Source organism: Salmo salar, chromosome 07, assembly GCF_965601325.2.
Source record: "Salmo salar chromosome 07, fSalSal1, whole genome shotgun sequence".
Lineage (NCBI taxonomy): Eukaryota > Metazoa > Chordata > Actinopteri > Salmoniformes > Salmonidae > Salmo > Salmo salar.
The window spans coordinates 45088499-45115069 of NC_138297.1; the positions used below are offsets into that span (position 1 = coordinate 45088499).

A 26571-nucleotide genomic window follows, 5' to 3' on the forward strand; every position below is an offset into this window, starting at 1 on the left:
TTATTTGTGTAGAATAAAGTTCCTTTATTGTGTAAAGTTTGACTCCCCCTCTTTGGAACATACAAAAGTGGATTAATTTCATAAGTGAGCACTTAAAGAAGTAGAGTAAAAACCATTTGTTTGAGTTTGTAACAAAACGCTGGTTATAAACAAAAACAGATGCAGTATAATAGATATTCATATCCCCACACAGTGTAATGCTGTCAAACGATAAATTAAACATAAAAATGGCAGTGTATTACCAAGGTTCATAAATGTAATAAAAAACAACTATTTCACCTACAACAAATGAATGCTAAATAATTCTTAATGGTGGCCTCTTCAGGCAACCGCAAATGCCATAGATTCAGAAGTCTACTATGAAATGTGTTTTAAAAAGCAAAAACTGCTAAATCCACAGTCCATGAGCAAGCATGTTGATGGACCAACAAACGCTCAAAAAGGTGTGACGTAATTGGATAGCATGCGCTGAAGTCCATTACATGATTGGACAGCCCAACGCTGGTGTCATCCTTGACTTGATTGGACAACATTGTGCCCACATATACAACGGCCAATAACATTACCATCTCCCTTCCGTAACTGTGTGGCAGAATGTCTCCGGGCACCAATAGCAAATTGGAAGTCAGTGTTCAGAAACTCCAGTACCAACACACCGACTGCGTCGGTCTTCAAGTGCTCTTTCTTCACACACTAACTAGTCTAACACACGTGATGGTTCAAGTTACAGAAGACCTTCCAGGGGTTGACCACAGCCAGATGCCTGCCCGTCCATCTCTGTCTGTTGGGGCCACAGCCCCTCTAAACCGGTGGCTGTCCGTTGTGCCTCAGCCCTGTGTAGGGCCACAGGAGCTGCTGGATGGTCACCCAGGAGTCCCCTGTCCCCACGGGCGCTGCGTCCACGGCTGGCTGCAGCACCAGGCTGGCTAGGAGGGCCAGGAGGCCTGCTAGGACCACTACTAGGGCCAGCCACAGCCACAGTCCCCGGGACCCACTGGCTGCAGACGCAGGCTGGGAGGAGTAGCCTGAACCCGGGGCTGCTGCAGCCTGCTCTGCCAGAATGGGACTGGAGAGAGAGAAGGAAAGAGAAGATTTAGAATGGATGACAAAATAAGATTTAGCCTGGGTTAGGTGAAGCGAAGTTGATGTCTGGATGAGACAGTCAGTCTGCTTTAGCCAGCTGGTCGTCTGTCCGTATTCCCAAAGCAGTGATGTAGCGATGCAGAAACAGACTGGTGCCTAGGCTAATTTAGGATGGCGTTAGCAGCGTGGACTGACCACCACTTTTAAAGCGCTCTATGTAGCACACACCTGGTACACAGACAATAGAAAAACAGCACTAAAGCACTGCAGCATGTTGAGCGGCGAGGCAATGCATGTCTCACATACACTCTCCAGGGCACGCACGCGCACACACACCAGTTCTCCTGATGGGAATGGATGGAAGAGATTAGAGCTGCAGGAGAGTTCGTTTGAAGCAGAAACACTGAACCGAGACCCTCACCACAACCACACATCCAGAGACTGCCCGGGCTCAGAGACCAAGGGCCAGATTCACAAAGCATTCGCTCTAGACCAGGTATATTGTTTACACCCGTCTTTCTGCTCAGTCAATCTGGACCAGAGTCTGCTCCCTGGACCTAAAGCAGCACAGCCTGGAAGCCAGATGGGCTTATGATTTAACCAACTGCTTTACATTTGTCAAGCAGTTGGCTGAAGCAGAAAACAGACAGGAATCCAGGCTACAGCATCTAGAACCCTTTTCACACTACTGAGCTAAGCTGAGCTGTACTGCTCTGGCCTCGTTACGCATCCACGGTAGTTGGCAAAAAAAAAACTTATCTGAGCCAGCACAGTACAGTATGATTCAAGTGGGCACGATGGTGTGAAAAGTATATAAGCCTCAGGAGCAGCAGAGAAGCGAAACACTAGTGGTTGGTTCACTACTAACGTCTTGTTGGGCATAATCAGGGCGGTGATTTTGTTGCCCAGCTCAGTGAGACTGGACTTCCTCTGAACGGGCACTTCCCTCCTCTCCTCATCTGAAGGGGAGTCTGTGTCGTAGGCAGGCCTGTGGGACAGTGTGGGCATGCACGGTTCACATACACACATAGACACTCTAATGCATGTCTCACACACACACTTGTTTAACACAACACACACATTTTGATACATACCTGCTCAGGGCATGCACACAAAAGCACACAGATACTCTGCAATCAATGTTCCACATGCTCTTGTTATGTACGTAGGTTGTTCTCCTGCTGACTACGTATAACTACAGACTTGTTACATACATACAGTACATGGTTGGGCAAATTAAATGGGCACATCATGCAGAATGTTTGTTTTCAGGTTGAGGTCAAGTGCGACACGCGCGTGTGCTTCTGACACACAGCTGATATCAGCACTTACCCCTTCATCAGCATCACGAGTGAGGGCTCGTCAGTCTCAACCCAAGCCCCGGAGCTAACAAAGCGCTTTAGCGGAGGACGCCCCGTGCTCTTCCCTGTCACATTCCTGTAACCGTGCCACATACATACACAATCCACACGTCACAGTCCACACTACACCGAACACAGACTACACAGCCCGCAAGTCATGTTTTAACAAAAGGCCCCTAAGATGGAAATGTCTTCCTCAGAAATCCGGATGGTGTTTGTTTTGCAAAACAGGATCACAGGGTGCGTTTAAATATTCTTCAACCACTCCCTATTTCCCCCACACAGTGCTGTAGTCTACCTACCAGGGAGATCTGCGGGTGAGTCTCTCCACTTCCGTCTCTGTGGTGTCCTGTTCCTTATTGGGCCTGTCATAGTGCATGGGTCCCCCTCCCCCACCGGATCGGGGGATAGCTGCTATGCTGACCCGTCGGGCTGATGCCTGAGGAAAGGAGGAATAGGGTAACAATACAAGACATTGTACAGATGCACAGACAGTGACTAAAACAGCAGCACATCATATACACTGAACCTAAACTGACCTACCTTATAGTACGTTGATCCAGATTGTTTCTTGCCTCTGAAATCATCTGAAGGAAACATATTCAGTATTAGAAAGAAACATAAGATAGAGGTGTGTGTGTGTGTGTGTGTGTGTGTGTGTGTGTGTGTGTGTTCCTCACCGGAGTGTGTTCCTCCAGAGTGGGATCCGAAGGACCTCTCGTTCTGCAGCATGTTCTCTCTCAGCTCAGTGAGCTCAGCATGTTCCTTAGTGTACATCCTCCTCAGGTTCTCTACATGCTGGATCATTATCTCTACTGCCTTGCCTGTACGAGACTCCTGGAGGGGGAGAGAGAGACATCACACAGACGCCAACCTACACCGTCTACCTAGATGACTCTCCTTAAAAAGAGGGGAGAGAGGGGGACAAATCACGCAATTAAATTGTACTGTACCTGGTGTATGGCGCCCAGCATCTCTGAGCGACTGGACACTCTGGTCATGGACTGGATGAGGATGTCCAGGTTCTTCTGAAGTCTCTGGATGATCTCCATAGACTGGTTATCATCCTCACACAGAGGGGCCAGGGCCTGGGAAGAGCAGACACGAGGAAGGTAAAAAAGGAAATTGTATACCCCTCTCACCTGTAGCAGGTCCTGACAGCTACATTTGGACACCTCGCTCCTTTGTCTCCCTCTTCAACCTCTCCCTTCTCCCCAGTCCCTCCCTCTCTTAAACCTCTTGCCTGTAGTAGTCCCTGGCAACTGGACACCTCCCTCCGGACGTTCTCCTCGGCCAGGTCCCGTGACCTCTCCTCCAGCCTCAGCCTCTTCTCCAGGGTGAACAGGTCACACTTAAAGCCCAGGGACAGGCGCTGGAATTCCGTCTTGACAGATAGACAACACAGCCTTAGCTCTATGATGGTACATCCAGAGAGATAATCAAGAGAAAGAAAATGTTGGAAAGCTTACCACTACCTCAATCTCCTTGTCGTTAGGGGACAGGCTGCAATGAGGAAAACAGAGTGAGTATCACAGTATCTGTCACTAGAAAACAGCTATGAGTGTCACAGTACCTGAGAGCATTTATATTATCATCTTGCAATGCATCTCTAAAATATGAGGTATTGTACTGTATTGTTGAGTTGCCTACCTGCTTCTGTCGCCGACGGTTGAGTCCTCAGAAACAACAGAGGTTTCAACTGGTATGAGACACAGAAACACAGAGAGAGCGAGAGAAAGAGGTTCATGGTTTAAAATATCGAAACATTGGTCTTGCTATTGATCTCTCTTTTACAATAGAAAGAGATAGATTAAAAAAAACTATAATCGACCACACAATGTGACAATTGAATTTTGACTTCAGTCAGTAATTAGACTTATACTATCATCAAAATATTAGGAACATTCTCAGGTGAGGTATCTGGTGTTAACTCACCATCCTTCTCTGTGGTAACACTGGTTTCACTCAGGTCCTCTCGTACCTTCCCTTCCTCGATGACATCCATACTGTGAGACAGCTCCTGGATGATTGTGGTGAACGTTACACACTCCGTACACACACACACACACACACACACACACACACTCTTCCCGGTCTCGCTGCTATCCTCCGCCTCAGACACACACGATTCTAACAGACTGTATCCAGGAACCAATGTCACATTGTACAGATCTAGCTAGGTATACTGTAGGACCATCATACAGCCAGAGCGCTGTGAAGTGCTTCCCTGTGTAGATAAGCAGAGCCGACTAAAGTGAAAGAATGTTCACTCCCACACAAGGCAGGAAAGACAACATTTTCTCAATAAGTCACAAGGTCATGATACTATTTATGCAATGTTCTCACTATCACAGAGCTCTCATCTCAAATGATTTGTGCACTACTTTTGATCAGAACCCCTTGTAGTGCACTAGGGATTAGGGTGCCATTTGAGACAGGGAGCCATATATCATTAAATAGACAGCTCACCAGTTCCTTCTTGAACTTGCTCCTGAGAACCAGGGAGTCAATTTTGGCTCCTGAGTGGTCAGGCGTCGTAGCATCCCTTGGACCCTGTGATGGGTCAGTGGGCGCAACATTCAGTCCATCCATGGTCTGAGAGCCTCCATCCTCTGCCAGACTGACTGTCCCTGTAGAGACAGTGAAAGGAGTGTTACACACACACAATCTCCCTCACACACAATGTTGGCAGGAGGCCATAGCTCTTCTATTTCCTCCTACCTGCCAAGTCCACTTCCACTGTAGGCACCTGCACCACTGACTCCTGTATGCCCTCCTCCTCCTCCTCTAGTACTGGTAACAGGCTGGTACTGGAACACACACACGAGAGCGCTGCAGCAATTCCACCATGCCAAAACAATTGCACATCTTGCCTTTATCACTACCGTGTGCCTCTATCACAACCAAAAGCAAGAGTAATGTTCTAAACAATTCCAAACAAAGCCAACATTAACCTCCTAACAGAAAATACATCTCAGCACATGTCGGAGGAAAGTACACCACTTCCATCATGTAACTAGGACACAACCATGTATACACACACACACACACACACACACTCACCTGTCCTCTGCTAGCACTCTCTCAGCCAGCTGGTCCTGGGTTAGCTTCTGAGAAAGAGCGAGAGAGGTGAGAGATAAATGCAGGTGGCCTTGTAACATACTTTCAGCACCATTTGTCAGAGGAAGTTAACGATTAAAAAGAGAAACACGCGCACAATTGCATACCGTACCTGTCCCATGGCATCAGAATGTTATCTCTGCTCTGTACAGTGAATATACAAAGGTGGAATGGAGAATGCTCATTTCTTACATAATGTGCTGGTTGGTGGAGTGCCCTGCAGCGGAGTGTGCGGTGTGTGTGTGTGTGTGTGTCGGGGGCTGCGAGTATGAGTGTTGGACAGAGTAAGTGTGGACAACGCATTTACACTGGCAGGGCAGTAAGTAGTGGGGGCGGTGGAATACAGCACACACACTTCAGCTACGTAAGAGTGGAAGTCACTGACTATATAAAGCTGGACACTTGAGCGCAGGGCTATTATACAACTGGTGGGTCTAATCTTGAATGCTGATTGGTTAAAAGGTAAATGGAACTGTGCATAACAATCAAGAGGAGAATGACACTATAAAACCAACCTCAAATCTCACTGCAAAAACAGATAAAAGGGATCTGGATTGTATGTATTATCTATGAAGCTTTTAAACTCTACACAACCCATGTTTATAAACAAAACGGTTATTCAGAAGGGAGGACACAGGACAATCAAAGACTGTTGCATTTATTCATGCAACAACCGGTCCATGACATTGCTTAAGCAAATACGGTGTTGAAGTCAAGCAGATTTGGACAAATAACACCAGTCTTCGTTTCCTGCCACTGAATAACTGCCAAAGCTGATGTTACTATGTGTCATGAAGTGTTCATAAAGGGATTATAAAGTTTTAAAGTGTGTTCAACCAAGTTTCAGTGCCGGAAATAATGCATATTTAACCCGAGAGTCCCAGGAAATACAGCAAAAATCAGTTGTGCCCATTTAAAGCCAAGATACTAAGCCAGTGATAGTCATTGCGCCACTAGCCTATGTAAAGATTTCACACCAAGTGAAATTGATATTTAGTAATGATAGAGTAACTTGGTTTGCCAATTACATTTTTGTGAATTGCGAAACAGGCCGCTCATACATTCTGAGCGTTATGTTCCTCAATTAATTCAGCATATTTCAGCAGTAGGCGAGGCCTATGCAATGTCAACACAGAGCGCACTCCTGAGTTTTCGAATCATACAGACTTTAACGGCAGTCAAACAAAAGTAAAATGACCAAAGTTGCTAAGCTTGGTAGATAACCTCCAACGAATGGCATAATATCTCCTATTTGGCTAAATCGAGTTGATGATTATACAGATAGCAGGTCAGCTCATGAATAACAGAGAAATTAAGAGAGGAAATTGTAAGGTATCTTAACGGGAACCAATTGTTAAAAATCAAAAAAATCCCATATCTACTCTCATACCATTTGCTGATCACACATTCTCTACCGAAGCTCTCATATGGGCAGCAATAGGAGACAGCGCAGAGAAGCCTGGGAAATTTTAAAACGGTATTTTGACACTCATGAGACGTGCTTTAATAATGAAACTGATGATAACTTAAACTGCATTCCGTTCTCTGTGTGCAGTCCGGCAGTGTCAATTATGTGCGTGATTTGAATTGATGGCGACTTTGTGTTTAGTAAATATGTTTGGCAAAAAAAAAATTGCACGGAAGCCAATCTGCTGCTGCACATGTATATTTTGTGGAATTGCGTTAGTGCGACATTGGGGGAAAATATTGTAATGTCCTGGGTTTTGTCATATTTTGTTTTCTGGAAATGTGAAGAGTGAGACAGTCCTGGGATCCTGGTTATCGTTGTTAATTGGGTTTTAAAAACTCACATAAGTCAAACTGTTGATTACTGGCCTACAAAGAGATACATAATAATAATAATAATAATAGGGTGGGTGCTTATTTCTCCTGTGTTTTTCTCCCCAAGACACACTCAGAGAGTTGGGTCAAGGTCAGGCATCATTGGCTACCCTTGAGCAATTAGGGTTTACTGCCTTGCTCAAGGGCACAGACAGATTTTTCACCTCCTGGCCCAACGCTCTAACCGCTAGGCTACCTGCTCTCCAGTTTACCAAACTGACAGACAGATCCAGCTCTAACCGCTAGGCTACCTGCTCTCCAGTTTACCAAACTGACAGACAGATCCAGCTCTAACCGCTAGGCTACCTGCTCTCTCACTACTCTCCAGTCTACCAAACTGACAGACAGATCCAGCTCTAACCGCTAGGCTACCTGCTCTCTCACTACTCTCCAGTCTACCAAACTGACAGACAGATCCAGCTCTAACCGCTAGGCTACCTGCTCTCTCACTACTCTCCAGTCTACCAAACTGACAGACAGATCCAGCTCTAACCGCTAGGCTACCTGCTCTCTCACTACTCTCCAGTCTACCAAACTGACAGACAGATCCAGCTCTAACCGCTAGGCTACCTGCTCTCTCACTACTCTCCAGTCTACCAAACTGACAGACAGATCCAGCTCTAACCGCTAGGCTACCTGCTCTCCAGTCTACCAAACTGACAGACAGATCCAGCTATAACTGCTTGCTAATCCTCGCCACAGACAGAAGAAACTTGCACTCTCAACTCGATTAGAAGGCATTTGTTCGCTCCCCCTGGAAACATTTCTCACAGGAGTGCCACTCCGCTGTGCCTACACAGAGCAGGAGACTGGAATAACAGAAATAGCATGTCTGTCTCTGTGGATTGAATCACAGCTAGCCCCTGTAACAAGACTGAAATAACCAAACACAAACCGGCTCAGAAAATATAGAGAAAGGTTTACAGTAGACTACACAATGGTATACACGTAAACATAAAGACTGCATTATTACACAGACATAACATATGTGCACAATCTGGAGCTAGGAACCAAATAAGCCATACTTGCCTCCCTTGGCAAAGTGTACAGTGCAGTGGTGCAGTGAAGCAATTGGGGCAGAATACTCACACAGGAGTTAGGGACCATGGTCCTCCTCCACCCTAACCCCCTCCTCTCTGGGCACAGCCCTCAGCCAACCAGCCCCTGTCCATACCCCTCCATCCCATCCACAACACAGCACCACTCAGCCCAACCAGGAAGAGAATGAACAGAGAGAGTAAAAGACAGAGAGAGGGAAAGAGCGAGCGATAGAAAAGGGGAAGTCAAGAGGAGAGAGATGGTGTCACAGTGGCTGTGACTGTCAATGAAGGAAGTTAGTTTTCCCATCATTGTGCCATCAGTAAAATACTTCCTGTATATTGTACTGACCTGCGCGTCACTCATATTGGTTGAGGTGATGTTGTCCTCTCCTTTTCCTCTTTCACTGCCATCTGTCTGCTGGGGGCTGACCCAGAGAGAAAAGGTGAAAGGTCAGTGTATCAGTGTCGCTTGGAGCCCAACCAGAGAAATTATAAATGTTTTGGTGGGTGTTTATCTCTCTCAGATAGTAGGAAGCAGCTGGGGTCACTGACTGTGACTGCACCAACCTATGCCCCAGCCCCGATTACAGGTGCATCGTGGGTATGCAAAGTATCGCTAAAGGGGCCCAATTACACAGCCAACATTTCCATCCTCACAGCTTGGAAAACACTAATTTGACTGGCAAATGTGTCCAGAGGAAGAGAAGCGTGCTACAGTGCACTCACATACACCGAAACTACAACTGTACAGTAAAAGCCACTGAGAGCTCTGTTCTCACCTTCCAGTCAGTAAAATGGTCTCATCCATCACAGGGTAAGTGCAGCTGGGAGATACCTTCTCAGCCAGCCTGGGGGGTGGACTGTTCCCAGCAGTGACAGTCCTGTCGTGTTCTGGTGAGCCAGGCTGAGGTGTGTCTTGAAGAAGAGGCACTATGGTGTCAGGGCTCATTGTATCTGGACAAAAGGATGAGTAGGAGTCATAAGTGAAATGGCATTGGAGAGGGCCATCCAACTGAATGCATGAAGAGTAATACTAATTTGCTGTAGTTGCAGGCTAGAGTGAGTCAGGGATTGCATGGTGCAGAGAGAGAAAGACTGATCAGAGGGGAAGAAGAGAGAGAGTTATGGGGACAGAGTTGGTCTTACCCAATAGAGAAGAGTGGGAGGGAGGGAGTGGATGCTCCTCGGTGTCAACAGCCTGCTGGTGGGTGTCCTCAGGCCCAAAGCATTCTGGTAGTTTGGCACCCTGAGGCACAACACATACAGATAATAATAAAAAAAAGAAAGAGTATGAATATGATAAACAGACGAGCATCAATACATAACAGCCACCTGTCCATTCAGTTAATGTGAAAGGATGCAGCGATAGACTGGCAAGCAACGATGCCTTTGCTTACCCAACAACAAACCATAGAAAAACAACCTCATATCACCTCTGTGTCAGTGTGAGTCACCGTCCATTCCCTATCGATCCGATTAAGTAAGAAAGCTTGACTTCAGAAGATGAGCCATTCTGTTTTGTCTATCTAGAACTAATGACATGAGCAAATAAGTCCATTTGGTAGTCAAATAAAAGCAAGGTTGTATGAGTTATGTCAAGTGGGAGGAAAGTAAAAAGTATGAGAGAGGAAGATGGAAGGAAAGAGTGTGTTCCAGCCTAGATTGGTACATGTCCTGTTGTCTATTCACAGAGGTGTGGTTAACACTTCTGCTCCTGTTCCAATACTCTTAAAATGCTTCCTTCCTGTGTTCCTTCCTTGGAGTGGTCACTGATCAGACATGACAGGACTGGTAAAAGCTACACAAAAGTGACCAGGATAGATAAGTGATTCATTCAAGGAAGAGGTGCGGGAAGGATGCATGTTCAAAGTATTTGAATGGGGCCTAGGACCGTTTCCCCTTTTCCTGCCCACCAGCACCAAAGGAAGAAGTGGCCTCTTAAAACTGCCATCATCATCACCACATACGGTCACATGCACTCCGACGACTACGTACATCTACATACTAGAAGGAACATCCCCATTCAAAGCAATGTTCCAAGGTGGGGTTGTACTCAAATGAACACCCATTATTTTATATGACTAACAACCACCAGTCAAATCTTAACAGCGACAGAGCTGTGTTCCTTTCGCAAAACGCATGACGAGGGCAACCCCCCCAAAACGTGCCTTTTTTGATATGGTTCTATAGTTCAGTCTTTTAAGTCTGGAGTGGATAACCACCAAACTAATCCAGAGAAAAGCTTAAAGCACACTGACACAGTAAGAGTACATACACAGTAATACGTTTTAAAGACTGCCATCTACCTGTGGGGATAGACAGTGACCAGAGGGTGAACAGTCTGTTGACGCTGTGGTTTCTGAGAGAAAAAGGCAGAGAGGGGGGTAGAGAGAGGGAGGGAGGGGGAGAGAGAGACAGGAAGGAAGAAGAAAAGCTAATTAGTTAAAGTTGAAAAATCATCTCCGTGATATTCAGCTGGGGTCACTGGTCAAACTAAGCCCCACCCACTACCATCTTAGACCATAATATTAGACCAATAAACTCCCTGTCTGTGTTAGAGTGGGTTTCGAGGCAGTAATAACCACATTCTTTGGGTTCTGGCAGCCAGTGATGCAGAGAGACCACTGGGGATTACTGAACACTTCCACTAGGTTTGGATGACTTTAACACCTGGCCATAGAAGGCTGGGGCCTGGAAGACTTGCCAGCGAACAGCTACACACACACACACACACACACACACAAGGCTGGGCCGTCTAGGGGCTTTTAACCAGGACACACACACAGGTCCCTAGCTGGAGACCCTGGCCATCTATGGCTGTCCTTGCCACAAACCCCAGAGGGCTGGGTGGGTGTCTGGGCCGGATTCTTCAAGGGTGGCTGAGTGCTCTGTGACTCCAGGGATTACAGGGGTAATCCACACAGGCTTTTGACAGACTCACTAGCCCAGAACCATAGAGAAAGACCTTACAGGAACTCCTGTAAACTCACTAAAATACAGCCCAATATGGAGTTATAATAGGATATCATCATCATTACTAATCTGTGGAATCCTACTCACCTCTCAGATCCTCTCCCTCCGTCTGGTCGGGTTCACTTTTTTCCGAGAGAGGAGAGAGAAGGGAGATCCCCCTTAGTCCCCCCTCCTGTCCCTCTCCCCCCACCACGGTCCACCTCTCCCCCACCTCCCCCTCCTCCCCCTCTCCAGGCTGATCCCCTCTCTCCATCAGTCTGTCCTCGTCCGTCCTCCCGTCCGTCGGGCCAGTCTCCTGACTCTTGAAGTCCCTGTACGTCTCCACCCCCTCGTTCTTCAGGAAGTCTTGGAGGACAAACTCCTCGTCCCAGTCCAGGTCCTCCCCAGCCTGACAAAGTAAATAAGCTGAATTAAAACCTGCTCAGGGAATTGATGTAAGGTCAATCAATCCAATCTATTTCTAAAGCATTTTTCACATCAGAAGTTGTCAGAGGTTTTCCAGTAACTCTGCCTAGACACTAAAGAGCACGTAGAAGCACGGCAGTGCAGGAAAAACTGTCTAAAAAGGTTCAAGAATACAAAACCGATTGAATAGAATTGAACCTCAGATCACATCAGGAGCAAAACAAACAGTACGATAAAGTTAACTTGTTAATTCAATGTGTCAATGTTTTAATAGCATCTGTCCCTATTTAAATAAATGATAGACATATACATAGAATGGAGCCTGTTCAATGTGCTAATGTGATGTTTCAGAGTTTAACAGCAAATCAAACATGGAGTACGATGAAGTGACATTTTCCCTGAATGCTGATCAAAGATTAGTTGAGTTTCTCCTCCCTAATAGTTAAGTTTGGGAAGAGGGTAAACTGATCTTAGACCTGTGCCTATGGGCGATAATAGACAATAAAGGCACTCCCAAAATAACATCACAGAATAGGACAGAGATGAACACAGAATATTCTTTCCTGATCAGAAAGTGTGCAAAGTGTCCACACAGCCTCCCACTCCATCCTTTAGCATCTCTATTAAACAGCCTCTCCATCTGGATGGAAAACATACTCCAAAGTTACACAACTATTCACCATCTGAATTAGAGTTCTGTTCTCTGCTATGTTCCATGGCTCTCAATGCCCGTGTCCTAACAGTAGCCCAATATCCACTATACCCGACATCTTTCTCCCATACAAGTGGAGTGAAACGCTGACCTTTTCCTTTCTTCCTACAACAAGATATTCTAGACATTCAAAAGCTACATGCCATCTGTGGCGCACAGGGGACACCACCTCTTCCCTCACGTCTCCCCATCCCTCAATTTGTCCTACCTGTGGATCATCAGGGTCAGGTGTTTCACAGCTAGCCTCACTGCTGTCCTGTCTACCTCGTCCCTCCCTCCATCTCTGTATCCCTCCCTCTCCCTCCTACCTGTGGGTCCTCGTCGGGGGTCTGGCAGCTGGCCTCACTGCTGTCCTGTCTACCTCGTCCCTCCCTCCATCTCTGTATCCCTCCCTCTCCCTCCTACCTGTGGGTCCTCGTCGGGGGTCTGGCAGCTAGCCTCACTGCTGTCCTGTCTACCTCGTCCCTCCCTCCATCTCTGTATCCCTCCCTCTCCCTCCTACCTGTGGGTCCTCGTCGGGGGTCTGGCAGCTGGCCTCCCTGCTGTCCCCCGGGGTATTTAGCTGGTCCAACTCTTCACGCAGCTGCTGTTTCTGATTCTCCTGCTCCTGAACCCTGCACGGACGGACCCACGTAAATTACACACATATTTACACAGACAGACACGTAAAGCAACACCCCCCCCCCCCCCCCATCCATCTACCCTAAAGTCAACAATAAAATGGTCACTAGCCACAAATACTTCTGAAACCATGGCAATCATGCATCCAGTGACTACAAAGCAAATGAACAGATTCATCACTCTCACCCAGCCCATTGACAGCGTAGTGAAGGGTCCATAACATAACATACTGTACCCAATCCGCAGGCCCATGCAGTGTCCCATGCTGCTGTTGCCCAGCCTGTACTAGGATGATAGGAGCTCTGGAGAGCCCCTAACTCCCAGTATCGGACAGCTCCTAACACCCAGTCCAAGAGTAGTCCAGAGTAGTTTAGAGGGCCTGTGCACAGCTGGCTAGCCCAGACAACGTTCCCACAGCCTGGCCTGATAACGGCCCCCCTCCCCCTTTTATCCTCCAGAGCAGGGCGGCAGTGTGGAACGGGCCCACGTGGCAATGAGGCAGCTACAGACAGAGAGCCATTCTGGGCCAGGACCCAACCACTACTTAGACAGGTTAGAGGTCACCCAGTCAGACCCAGAGCACAGAGACTTCAGGAGAGCAGAGGGAAGCAGACAAATATGACCAGATTCCTCCCTAGATCCCTCCTGCCACAGGGTCTGTAGTATCATAGACAATGACAGCCCCTCCCTCCACACTGTAACCCTCTCTTATACAAGACCCACAAAACCTACTTGACCAGTGAGAGAAGAGCAGCACCAGTTCCTCTTGACCCTCACTTCCAACAGGCGTGCACACACACACACTCAACCCCCACTCACCTGACCGACAGGTGTAGTATCTCAGTGCGGGACCTCCTTATGTTGCTGGCCATCTTGATCAGTTCTTTCTCCAGGGAGTCAGTGTACTGGTCCAACTGCTCCAGGCTGAGGTCCCACTCTGTCCTCCTCTGATCCAGCTCAGACTGCACCGCCTGGGGGGGAGAAAGGGCAGGGAGTCAGCCTCTTCCTGGAGCTGCTGGGTCTCCGGCAGTCAGACCGATAGTCTATCCAGCAGTACTAGACATACAGTAAAGTGTGTCCATCTCTTAGTCACAGTCAGTGACACTACTGCACTCACTCTTTACTCAAGAAGAATGTTTACTGTGGACGTGTCTGACGAATGCAGATTGGAGAGAGAAAGGAGGTGGGAGAGAGGAAAGGGAGTGAATAGAGTGACAGGGAGGGAGAGAGGGGGAATGAAAGAGAGAGACAGAGGGAGGTGACAAAGAGAACGAGAGAGCAGGGAGAGCGCGCATGTGTGTGTGTGTGTGTGTGTTGAGAGAGAGACTGCATTTACGCTACAGCACACTAAGCCGCACAGCATTAATATGCATTGATGGGCTAGAGATAGTTATATAACATTGGAGATTAGGGATCTCTTGAGAAGAGAGAGAGAATGGCCATATTATGTAATCCTATAAAAACTACGAGCAGAGAGAGTCCTATTCAGCTCAAACTCCTCCCTACATTGAACTCAGTAGGGTGCATCTCAATAGCCTAATTGCTCTTTTCCTTGTCTCATTTCCTGTATCTGCATTCTGCACTGATCTGAAAGAACAGGATAAGTGAAAAGCAATATGATGGAGAACCAAAATGAATTTGCTCTCTTCTCTTGCATCTCTGAACCTAGAGAAACACCAACCTCCGCTTTGGTACACATATTTGACCCCCAGCATGCCTACGCACAGACACAAACACCTACACACACCGGAGAATATGGAGAGTTCTCTGGTACAGAGTGACTCAGTAACACTGGGCTAGATAGTGGGTTGATACAGCCACTCTAATGGTTCTCTAGTGTGTGTGTGTGTGAGTGTGTGCGCGCGCACGAGAGAGAGAGAGAGATCAAGATAGTGTGTGGGTGTGTATGCCCCTCACCTGCAGTCTGGGGTCTTTACTAGCCCCTGGTCCTCCATAGTGGTGTATGAGTCCTCTGAGTGTTGACAAGATGGAGAGGCCCTCGTCCTTAAAATCGCTCTTCTGAAAACAAACAGAAAAACAATGAATGTGTTTCAGGCGTAACTACTTTAAGTACTAATCAAATTCAATTTGCTATGGAAGAAAATTAGTAATGCATCTACACCACATAGTCAAAGAACAATGACATCATAGATGCACAAAAAGTTGTTTTCTCCATGCACACTGCTTTTAAAATGTGTGCTGGTTAGATACCAGTCCCTGCATAGTGTATTGAGTGCATAATTAGGACCGTAAGGGCTGAAGATATCTAATGAATTATCAGGACTGCTGTATCTATAGTGTATAATTGGGACAATGTCTGCTGTATCTACTGTATAGAGTACCAGTTTGTTGATGAGGCTCTTGAACTCCAGGGACATCTGGTCAGGTGTGGGGCCCTGCAGGAGCAGTAACACCTCCCTGTCCAGAGTCTCATCTAGCGCAGATGCAAAGCTCAGCGGCGACACACAATCCGCACCCTGGAAATAAAACAACACGACTTGGTCACTAACCCTGAAGCGGATAGGCTGATGGTGTCAGTAAACTATAGCCTAATAGGGTCCCTGGAGCTGATGTTTTGGGTGAATACAGTGGGTTGGTCCTCAAAGGTGTGAGCGTACTCAAACAGAGAGAGTGGGTGTTCAATTCACAGGCCGCAAACATGGAACTAGGGGATATATTTAACTAACCTCCAGAGGTGTTTGAGCAAGGGCCAGTTCTGTCTGCAGGGATCCTGAAGTGCTCTGGTTCAACCTGTACGCCACCGACAGGGAGAGACCTGCACTGCAAGAGGGAGAGCGAGGGAGCGAGAGAGAGAGGGAACGAGAATGCAGAGAGAATGAGAACGAAAAAAAATGAACGTCATCCCACTCCACAGAGAAAAGACTGCTTCACGGCAGAAAGAGAGAGAGAGCAAACCAAACAGAACAAACTACAAAAGATAAAAGGACAGAGAGAATACACAGCATTCCCCAATCCTGCTACTAGAACAGTCAAGGCGCCATCTCTAGTACAGTGTACTTACACTGCCATGTCTGGCTGCATCATGTGCATCTGTCTCTCCAGCTTGGTCTTGTCTGCTCTCAACAGCTGTCAGAGACAACAGACATCAAACACGGTTAGATAACAACACTACTGCTGCAGCTAATACATGTTCACTGCAGCTGACAGAGACAGAAAGACATGGATATCCATAGTGCTCTGCTGAGAGAGACAGAAATACTTTTTATACCCCGTTTTCACCCCAATTCCGTGGTATCCAATTGGTTGTTACAGTCTTGTTTCATCGCTGCAATTCCCGTACGGAATCGGGAGAGACGAAGGTTCGAGAGCCATGCGTCCTCCGAAACACAACCCAACCAAGCTGCACTGCTTCTTAAAACAATGCCCACTTAACCCAGAAGCATCAATGTGTCGGGGGAAACACTGTGCACCTGGCAACCGTGTCAGCATGCACTGCGCTCGGCCCGCCACAGGAGTCGCTAGTGTGCGATGGGACAAGGACATCCCTGCCGGCCAAACCCTCCCTTAACCCGGACGACGTTGGGCCAATTGTGTGCCGCCCCATAGTTCTCCCTGTCGCGGCCGGCTGCGACAGAGCCTGGACTCGAACCCACAATCTCTAGTGGCACAGCTAGCACTGTGATGCAGTGCCTTAGACCACTGCACCACTCGGGAGGCCTGACAAATACTTTTGCAGAGCTCTCTGGTCAGCAGTTCAGAGCAGTGGGTCACAGTGTTGCCGCTTGTACCCATCCACTCCTTTATGGTCTAGTGCATGGAACTAGGGGCTAAGGGGAGATTTGGGATAGGGTAATGATTTCCAGACAGCCTCCTCACCTCTGTGACCGACGAGTACTCCACCACTGCACCCTTCAGCTCCTCAATCTGTCTGCACTTCTGTAGAGGGGCGACAACATGACAGCAATATTCTTGATTTTCATCAACAATATCATATTTCCCCCAGGACAATGTCTCTGAAACGTTCTAAATGTACGGTCATGTGAATGAACAGATCAAAAATGTTAAGATCAAAAGGCTTCCATACCCTGAAGCCTGGGTTATTACTGATCTCAGGAACCCAATCTACAATGTGACTTTCGCTTTGTACAGCCGTGTTACCATGGCGAATGTAGGGGACAGCACGGCTACAACAATGATACAGCTTTATTCATTACTGAACAGATACTGAACAAAAAGTACTACAAAGAAAAGCTTTGTTCTTTATTCAGATGATACTGACCTGGAGTATGAGGGATTCCTTTTCATTCACGACAGCATCGAAGGAATGGTTTTGGACCTGTGGATGAGAGAACAGACACTACACCATGACAGCACTGGCACTCTTCCACAACACAGACAGACCAATCAGAAGCAGGCGTGGGGGATCACTTTGATCCTAAAGGCCAGTTACGTAGGTCCATAGCACTGCACTCCAGGCCTTTTCAGAAGACCATGAAAGGCAAAACAAACATTAACACAACCTTTACTTTACTTCTAGGTGCAGTTGACCAGAAACAGATTACCAAGAAGCATTCTAAACGGAGAACCTTAATTGAAAGTGATTTTTTTTTAGTCGAGAACTAGGCTTAATCTGTTTCCAGGAAACCGCTTTCTAGTTTGCCTACCTTGAATCGCTTATTCCCTCGACGGTACAATAGCTTGTTCACTTTTATTCACTGCAGACACACAACAGTTATGTGGACCCACCTGCAGCTCAGCGTTTAGGTCACACAGTTCAATCATCCTCTTCTGGAGGTCATCCATCTCCATGGTGACCTTGATGTTCTAGTCCAAAGGTAGAGGGGGGTAGGAGGAGGGAGAGATGAGTAATTCTACCCAAAACAAATGGCTTATTTTACCCTACCATGTCACCTAACAGTGGACAAGGTACATTAGACTAGATAGCTATGGAATGGCATTTCCTAAATCGGTGTTTCCCAACCCTGGTCCTCCAGTATTCCCAACAGTACACATTTATATTGTAACACATCGGATTCAACTTGTCAACTAATCATCAAGCCCACAATTAGTTGAATGAGGTGTGTTTGTCAAGGGCTACAACAAAACTGTGTACTGTTGGAGGTACTCGAGGACCAGGGTTGGGAAACACTGTCCTAGATCCTGGAAAAAAAGCAGACAGGAAGTTCCCAGGGGGGTAAGTCCTGCTGCTTTGTTGTTGTTTCGCCCTAGTAGGTACTTAACTGATCAATGACACTGATTGGTCGGAGAGCACAATCCTGATGACTTGCCACTAAATCCATCTCTCATTAAAGGAATGACAACCACATAGAAGCACCTTTTAGATGCCTCCAATTAAATACATGATAAAGTAATGAAATGACCCAAGATCAATGTAGATCTTGCTGAAAGGGGTTCTGTGTGCAGAGAGAAAGGTATCCAGTACAGTACCTCATCCTGAAGACAGCTTATCTTTGCAATCAGACTCTGGTTCTCTCTCTCCTGTTGGGGAGATGTTGGGTTAGTATATGGCTCTGGACATTGTATAGTTAGTTGCATACAGGTAACTGCCAAATGAAACACTGAAACGAGCCAGCTTCAGTGCACCTTGGCATAGATTCTGCAAGTGTCTGGCACACTACTGGAGGGATACGACACCCTTCTTCCACGAGAAATTCCATCATTTGGTGTTTTGTTGGTTGTGGTGGAAAATGCTGTCTCAGGCACTGTTCCAGAATCTCCCTTAAGTGTTCAATTGGGTTGAGATCTGGTAACTGAGATCTTTTTTCTCATTTAACTAGGAAAGTCAGTTAAGAACAAATTCAATGACGGCCTACTGGGGAACAGTGGGTTAACTGCCTTGTTCAGGGGCAGAACGAACCTTGTCAGCTCGGGGATTCGATCCGGCAACCTTTTGGTTACTGGCCCAACGCTCTAACCACTAGGCTACCTGCCATGGCGTATGGTTAACATATTTGTTTCATGCTCATCAAACCATTCAGTGACCGTGCCTTGTGGACCGGGGCATTATCATCCTATGGCAGCATAGCCATGGTAGTCAAAATAATGGCCTGCCCAGCATCTTTATAGATTACCCTAATAGGAACTCAGGAACCACACCTGTGTGGAAGCACCTGTTTTCAATATACACTGAACAAAAATATAAACGCAACATGTAAAGTGTTGGTCCCATGTTTTATGAGCTAAAATAAAAGACCCCATAACATGCTCCATTCACATGCATTTCTCTCAAATGTTGTGCACAAAATTGTTTACATCCCTGTTAGTGAGCATTTCTCTATTGCCAAGGTAATCCATCCAACGGACAGGTGTGGCATATCAAGAAGCTGAATAAACAGCATGGTATTACATAGGTGCACCTTGTGCTGGGGACAATAAAAGGCCACTAAAATGTGCAGTTTTGTCACAACACAATGCCACAGATGTGTCAAGTTGAGGGTGCATGCAATTGGCATGCTGACTGCATCAATGTCCACCAGAGCTTTTGCCAGAGAATTGAATGTTAATTCCTCTACCATAAGCCGCCTCCGTCGTTTTAGATAATTTGGCAGTACGTCCAACCGGCATCACAACCACAGACCACGTGTAACCATGCCAGGTCAGGACCTCCACATCCGGTATTTTTCACCTGCGGGATCGTCTGAGACCAAACACACAGACAGCTAATGAAACTGTGGGTTTGTACAATCGAAGAATGTCTGCACAAACCTTTTCAGGGAAGCTCATTGGAGTGCTCATAGTCCTCACCTGGGTGTTGACCTGACTGCAGTTCGGCGTCGTAACCGACTTTAGTGGGCAAATGCTCACCTTCGATGGCTACTGGAACACTGGAGAAGGGTGCTCTTCACAGATGAATCCCTTTTTCAACTGTACCGGGCAGATGGCAGACAGTATGGCATTGTGTGGGCGAGCGGTTTGCTGACGTCAACATTGTGAACAGAGAGCCCCATGGAGGAGACGGGATTATGCTATGGGCAGGCATACTGTAAGCTATGGACAACAAACACAATTGCATTTTATCGATGGCAATTTCAATGCACAGAGACACCGTTACGAGATCCTGATGCTCATTGTCGTGCCACTCATCAGCCGCCATCACCTCATGTTTCAGCATGATAATGCACGGCCCCATGTCACAAGGATATGTATACAATTCCGGGAAGCTGAACATGTCCAAGTGCTTCCATGGCCTGCATATTCAGACATGTCACCCATTGAGCAAGTTTGGGATGCTCTGGATCGACGAATACAACAGCGTGTTCCAGTTCCCGCCAATATCCAGCAACTTCGCACAGCCATTGAAGAGGAGTGGGACAACATTCCACAATCAACAGCCTGATCAACTCTATGCGAAGGAGATGTGTCTGGCCGCATTAATGGTTGCACACCAGATACCGACTGGTTTTCTGATCCACACCCCTACCTTTTCTTTAAGGTATCTGTGACCAACAGATGCATATCTGTATTCCCAGTCATATGAAATCCATAGATTAGGGCCTAATGAATTTATTTAAAATCGACTGATTTCCTTATATAAACTGTAACTGAGTAAAATCTTTGAAATTGTTGCATGTTGCCTTTTGTTCAGGGTAGATGGTCGAATAGCATGACAGTGAAGATGGTATGTGTATATACACACACCATATGTTTGCTCTGAGCCGAGGCCCTGGCTCTGCCCTCCTCTGTACAGCTTAGACTCATCTTCATCTCCTCCACCTCATCCTTCAGCATCTTCTCATTCTGGGCCAGCTGCTGGCCTCTAAAGGGGGGAGAGAGGGACATTATAATTGGGGATGTGTGTGTGGGGGGCCTAATAGGAGGTTCAATTAAGACAATTGAATAGGAAGATGGGCATTTAAAAACTACACGTGTGACTGCGTGTGTGTGTGTGTGTGTGTGCATCTGTTGGTGTGTGTGTACAATCCTTACAGTCTGGCCTGTGACTTGAGCTCCTCATTCTCCTCTGCTAGTTTCTGGTTATGGTCCTCCATGGTCTCCACGCTCTGCTTAAGCTTCCTCACCTCCTGCTGAAGCTTCTGGTTACTGAACTGCAGGTCGGACACACAGAACACCAGGTCTGACGTCTCACTGGGGAGGAATACACACAACACACAACAGGGTAAAACACGGTTAAAGTCAAATGTAGAATTGGACAACGTCAAGCACGCACACCCGAACATTACTTACAGATCTGCTCGTGACACCTCCCCTCCGAATGCCTCCAGGCTGCCTGAGGTCATGTTGAGCAGGACAGACCTCTTAGCTAACAGAGAGAAGGCAGAGAGAGATGAGTGAGAGAAGGAGAGAAATGATCTATGCTTAGAGAACGAGGGAGAAAATACATTGATTTGATAAAATGAGACAGAAGGAGACGTTCTCTTAAATGGAGAGCAGAGAGAGATAGAGAGAGGGCAACATGGCTACTTGGAGACATCGTACAAGAGAATATCAACTGGAAAAACTTCACGCCTCAGAACAGTCATCCGTTTCTCTGATTAGTCCTCTAATGTCTGTGTCAACTCACCTGACAGGTTGTCTTGGAGTCTGACAGACTACAGTTGAAGTCGGACGTTTACATACACCCATACATTTAAACTCAGTTTTCACAATTCCTGACATTTAATCCTAGTAAAAATTCCCTGTCTTAGGTCAGTTAAGAATGTGAAATGTCAGAATAATAGTAAGAGAATGATTTATTTCAGCTTTTAATTGCTTTCATCACATTCCCAGTGGGTCAGAAGTTTACATACACTCAATTAGTATTTGGTAGCATTGCCTTTAAATTGTTTAACTTGGGTCAAATGTTTTGGGTAGCCTTCCACAAGCTTCCCACAATACGTTGGGTGAATTTTGGCCCATTCCTCCTGACAGAGCTGGTGTAACTGAGTCAGGTTTGTAGGCCTCCTTGCTCGCACACGCTTTTTCAGTTCTGCCCACAAATTTTCTATAGGATTGAGGTCAGGGCTTTGTGATGGCCACTCCAATACCTTGACTTTGTTGTCCTTAAGCCATTTTGCCACAACTTTGGAAGTATGCTTGGGGTCATTGTCTATTTGGAAGACCCATTTGCGACCAAGCTTTAACTTCCTGACTGATGTCTTGAGATGTTGCTTCAATATAGCAACATAATGTTCCCCCCTCATGATGCCATCTATTTTGTGAAGTGCACCAGTCCCTCTTGCAGCAAAGCACCCCCACAACATGATGCTGCCACCACTGTGCTTCACGGTTGGGATGGTGTTCTTCGGCTTGCAAGCCTCCACCTTTTTCCTCCAAACATAACAATGGTCATTATAGCCAAACAGTTCTACTTTTGTTTCATCAGACCAGAGGACATTTCTCCGAAAAGTACGATCTTTGTCCCCATGTGCAGTTGCAAACTGTAGTCTGGCTTTTTTTTTATGGCGGTTTTGGAGCAGTGGCTTCTTCCTTGCTGAGAGGCCTTTCAGGTTATGTCGATATAGGACTCGTTTTACTGTGGATATAGATACTTTTGTACCCGTTTCCTCCAGCATCGTCACAACTTTGCTGTTGTTCTGGGATTGATTTGCACTTCTCGCATCAAAGTACGTTCATCTCTAGGAGACAGAACGCGTCTCCTTTCTGAGCAGTATGACGGCTGCGTGGTCCCGTGTTGTTTATACTTGCGTACTATTGTTTGTACAGATGTACGTGGTACCTTCAGGCATTTGGAAATTGCTCCCAAGGATGAACCAGACTTGTGAGGGCTGATTTCTTTTGATTTTTCCCATGATGTCAAGCAAAGAGGTACTGAGTTTGAAGGTAGGCCTTGAAATACATCCACAGGTACACCTCCAATTGACTCAAATGATGTCAATTAGCCTATCAGAAGCTTCTAAAGCCATGACATCATTTTCTGGAATTTTCCAGGCACAGTCAACTTAGTGTATGTAAACTTCTGACCCACTGGAATTGTGATACACTTATTTATAAGTGAAATAATCTGTCTGTAAATAATTATTGGAAAAATGACTTGTGTCATGTACAAAGTAGATGTCCTAACCGACTTGCCAAAACTATAGTTTGTTAACAAGACATTTGTGGCGTGGTTGAAAAACTAGTTTTAATGACTCCAACCTAAGTGTATGTAAACCTCCGACTTCAACTGTATATGTCTGTGTCAACTCACCTGACAGGTTGTCTCGGAGTCTGACAGACTACATGTCTGTGTCAACTCACCTGACAGGTTGTCTCGGAGTCTGACAGACTACATGTCTGTGTCAACTCACCTGACAGGTTGTCTCGGAGTCTGACAGACTATATGTCTGTGTCAACTCACCTGACAGGTTGTCTCGGAGTCTGACAGACTATATGTCTGTGTCAACTCACCTGACAGGTTGTCTCGGAGTCTGACAGACTCTTGAGTGAGGTCCTCTGGTGTGTCGTCCCTGTGGTTGTGGTCAAAACAAGGAGACAGACACCCAGAAACATGACATTACACAGTCACAATATCACAGGCTTGCTTACACACACAGCCAGGAATGCAGCGGTTTTGTAACGGTTACCACACAAAAGTTACAAAATCTTATCTGATAGACAACAAGCTCGTTGATAAGAATATCCGGCTGCAAAAATTGGTATCCATTTGCCCTTGCGACAGAACAGATGAATTAGAACACAGCACCCTCTACAGACAAAAGTGGGACAAGACGACATGCACTGCTATGTAGCGCACTACATTTGACCAGAGCCCTGGTCAAAAGTAGTGCACTATAAAAGGGAAGAGTGCCATTTGGGGGGGGACACAGAAAACAGCTCCAGTACCCATTCTTTCTGCAGTCATCGATCCACTCCTTCATGATGGCGTGGTAGGTGTCCAGGTCTATGGAGACATCTTTGTGCTCTGGGTCCAGCATATTACACAGTTCCTCCAGCCCGCAGTCTTCAGAACCCCGGCTGGTGGTGTGACGCAGGTAGTCCACGATACAAGACACGTACACCTTACCTGAAGGAGCAGGAGGGGGCCCGGTTACTGTCTTTACCATAGTAATTTACTGGGTTACTGTGGTCAGTCTGTTGAATAGCATGGTAAGGGACCTCGCCAGGCGTCATAGCAATCTCCTTCCTCCGCCTGAGGTTCTTCAGTAACAGCTTTCAGTAAACAAAACTGGACTGTAAAGAGAACCACCCACAGGGAATCTAGAGCCCTTGTACCACGTCACTGACTGCTTCAGAAACAAATAAAAGAAAGCAGACTTGGCTACACCCCAGTGGAGCAAATTATTGACTGCCTTTTTTACAAAACATTATCACAGTGAGTATGAGATTGTGCCTCCTACTGTGTGTGTTCGATACTGTGAGTCTTGATAGAAGAGTGTGTACTTCACAATGTGCTAGATTTGATATTTCCAGTGTACTTCTGTGTTCAGTATATATTTGATACTTTGAAAGTTCAGTACTGTATGTGAGTGAGTACCTCTGCGCTGGGTGTCACAAGCGTGGAAAATGGTGTCTAGTAAATCCTCTTCACAGATCAGACTGACCTCAGCCATCATCTCCTTCCGGTTCTCAGAGGACATGGCTCCTACACACACACACACACACACACACACACACACACACACACACACACACACACACACACACACACACACTTTCTGTAACTGCACTGGCCAATTCATCAACAGACATCAGTGGCCAATAAACATATGACTGTTCTGTCAGTTGCATAACTTTCCTTGAGGCAAGATAATAAAATGTGCATAATGTGTGTGACATAAGAGATGGCAAATGGAAAGGAGTGTGTGAGCGGCCTGAGGAATGCTCTTAAACTCCTGTGATCAATAATCCATCATTGATATCATTGTTCACTGAGAACTGAGCAGTGCTTTCGTAATCCCACAGTGAGTGTGTGTATTCCCCTTACCGTCTCCCGTGGACAGTCTCTTGACAACCAGGGCCGGGTAAGGCAGCTCACTCTGCAGCAGGTTGGCAGTGGAGTCCGAAGAGCAGAAGTTGAGGTTATAGGACAGCAGGCTATGTGCAGGTGTGTGAGTTTGGGACAGAGATGGGGTCCTGTGCCTCTCACTGCCGTCAGACCCTGTCCCCGCCTCAGGCTGAGTAAACTGGGGACCATGAGAGAAGCTAAAAAACGTGTCTCCAGTCTGGACAGTCGGAGTGGAGCAGTTCCTCTGCCATCCTCTCCCTTGCCCTCCTAACCCCAACCCTACTCCTGTGCCCCTCCACTCCCCGGGATTACTGGTGATTGTAAAAGTAGCATTGACTGGGGTTGGGGGGTTCATGGTGGGGTTGACAGAGGTGGAGTTGGGACAGTGGGAGCTCCTGGAAAGCTGGGGTGAACCCTTGGGGGTTAACAGCCCCTCCCTCTCGCGCTTCTTCAGGATGACTTCCAGGTTGCGGCGCAAGCCGGACTGGGGGCTGTCGTAGCTGCTGGAAGTGAATTTTGGGATCTGGAAGGGCGAGGAGGGGTTAACCTCACGGTCGTGCCGCTGGATGGTCTGCAGCTTACGGCAGATGCTGTCAACAGGGTTGTGGCGTTGACGATGTGTCACTCCAAGGTCCATGCTGGAGCAGGGGGTGACAACAGGACAAGAGCTAGAGAGGGGAGAGGCTGTCAATGGAGACCGGCCGTCATTATAAATATTAATTTGTTCTTAATTGACCTGCCTGGTAAAATAAATAATTAAAAAGGAGACGGGCTTAGTGAAAGGAGAGGAATTATACTGATAGTCCATCACACCACATACTTCAAGTTCATCACATTTCAAACATCCAAAATAGAGTATTTACAGTTGTTGATTGAGGTTGTTGTAGTCTATCTTTCTTGTGTTTATTGTGTGTAGACTATAGGGTTATAGTTTTTAAATGGGAGCAACAGAGAACAGCACACCAGCAGTCTACATGGATAAAAATAAGGAGCTTACTTGAGCCACTAACTGAAAGGACACTTATTATTAAATGAAATATTCTGTAATCTAACAAATGTTAATAAAAACATTAAACTAACAAGAGTGATTGTTACCCTAAACTATATTTTGTTGACAAGACAAAAATGTTGTAGCCTTGAGTTATGCAAAATAGGATGACAACGACTACCATGAATGACTGACGCCAATTTTCTTTTCATTTTTTCAATAAATATGAACGACAGACTGTCGTAGTTTATACTTGGATTTTGATGTAGGCTACTAACCTCTCTTTACCGTGTAGCCTATCTTTTGTAAACGTAAATAGTCCTCGTTGAAGTCTCAATTCGCTTGATATAGCCTTCAAAGTCAAACCACACTCGGGAACTCAATCAGAGCGCTTGAGCGACGTGAACGCAATTTGAAAGGGACGAGGTAGATCCCTCATCTAAAACCAAGCCAACACTGACCCTATGTGGCCAATAATATTGTTGCATCCCCATTTGATCACAGACCTACAGACTCACAAGTCGAAAGTCAGTTATTTT

General features: G+C 46.5%; 1 protein-coding gene across 4 annotated transcripts; it reads right to left on the minus strand.

Annotated features, from left to right (window-relative positions):
• Nucleotides 1–26432, minus strand: LOC106609163 (inositol 1,4,5-triphosphate receptor associated 2). Of its 4 annotated transcripts, none has more exons than XM_082977682.1 (37): nucleotides 26311–26432; nucleotides 25024–25712; nucleotides 24574–24681; nucleotides 23922–24102; nucleotides 23487–23545; nucleotides 21324–21399; nucleotides 21066–21224; nucleotides 20778–20895; nucleotides 18567–18617; nucleotides 17865–17942; nucleotides 17398–17454; nucleotides 16995–17054; nucleotides 16180–16244; nucleotides 15845–15938; nucleotides 15500–15634; nucleotides 15075–15176; nucleotides 13977–14128; nucleotides 13039–13150; nucleotides 11507–11807; nucleotides 10753–10805; nucleotides 9593–9692; nucleotides 9226–9400; nucleotides 8796–8871; nucleotides 5508–5554; nucleotides 5166–5254; nucleotides 4914–5074; nucleotides 4380–4464; nucleotides 4095–4143; nucleotides 3914–3947; nucleotides 3688–3828; nucleotides 3398–3532; nucleotides 3125–3281; nucleotides 2988–3031; nucleotides 2747–2883; nucleotides 2416–2520; nucleotides 1952–2071; nucleotides 1–1066 (listed from the first exon to the last, which is right to left on the minus strand). In XM_082977682.1, the coding sequence occupies exons 2-37, from the start codon at nucleotides 25679–25681 to the stop codon at nucleotides 802–804; spliced, it is 4539 nt and encodes a 1512-aa protein (XP_082833808.1). In that variant the 5' UTR covers nucleotides 25682–25712; nucleotides 26311–26432; the 3' UTR covers nucleotides 1–801. The 4 variants fall into 4 exon arrangements, with proteins under 4 accessions (XP_082833808.1, XP_082833809.1, XP_082833807.1 ...); XM_082977683.1 differs by having other exon boundaries at nucleotides 3917–3947; nucleotides 25024–25728; nucleotides 26311–26431; XM_082977681.1 differs by having other exon boundaries at nucleotides 25024–25728; nucleotides 26311–26431.
• Between the last annotated feature and the right edge of the window lie 139 nt (nucleotides 26433–26571).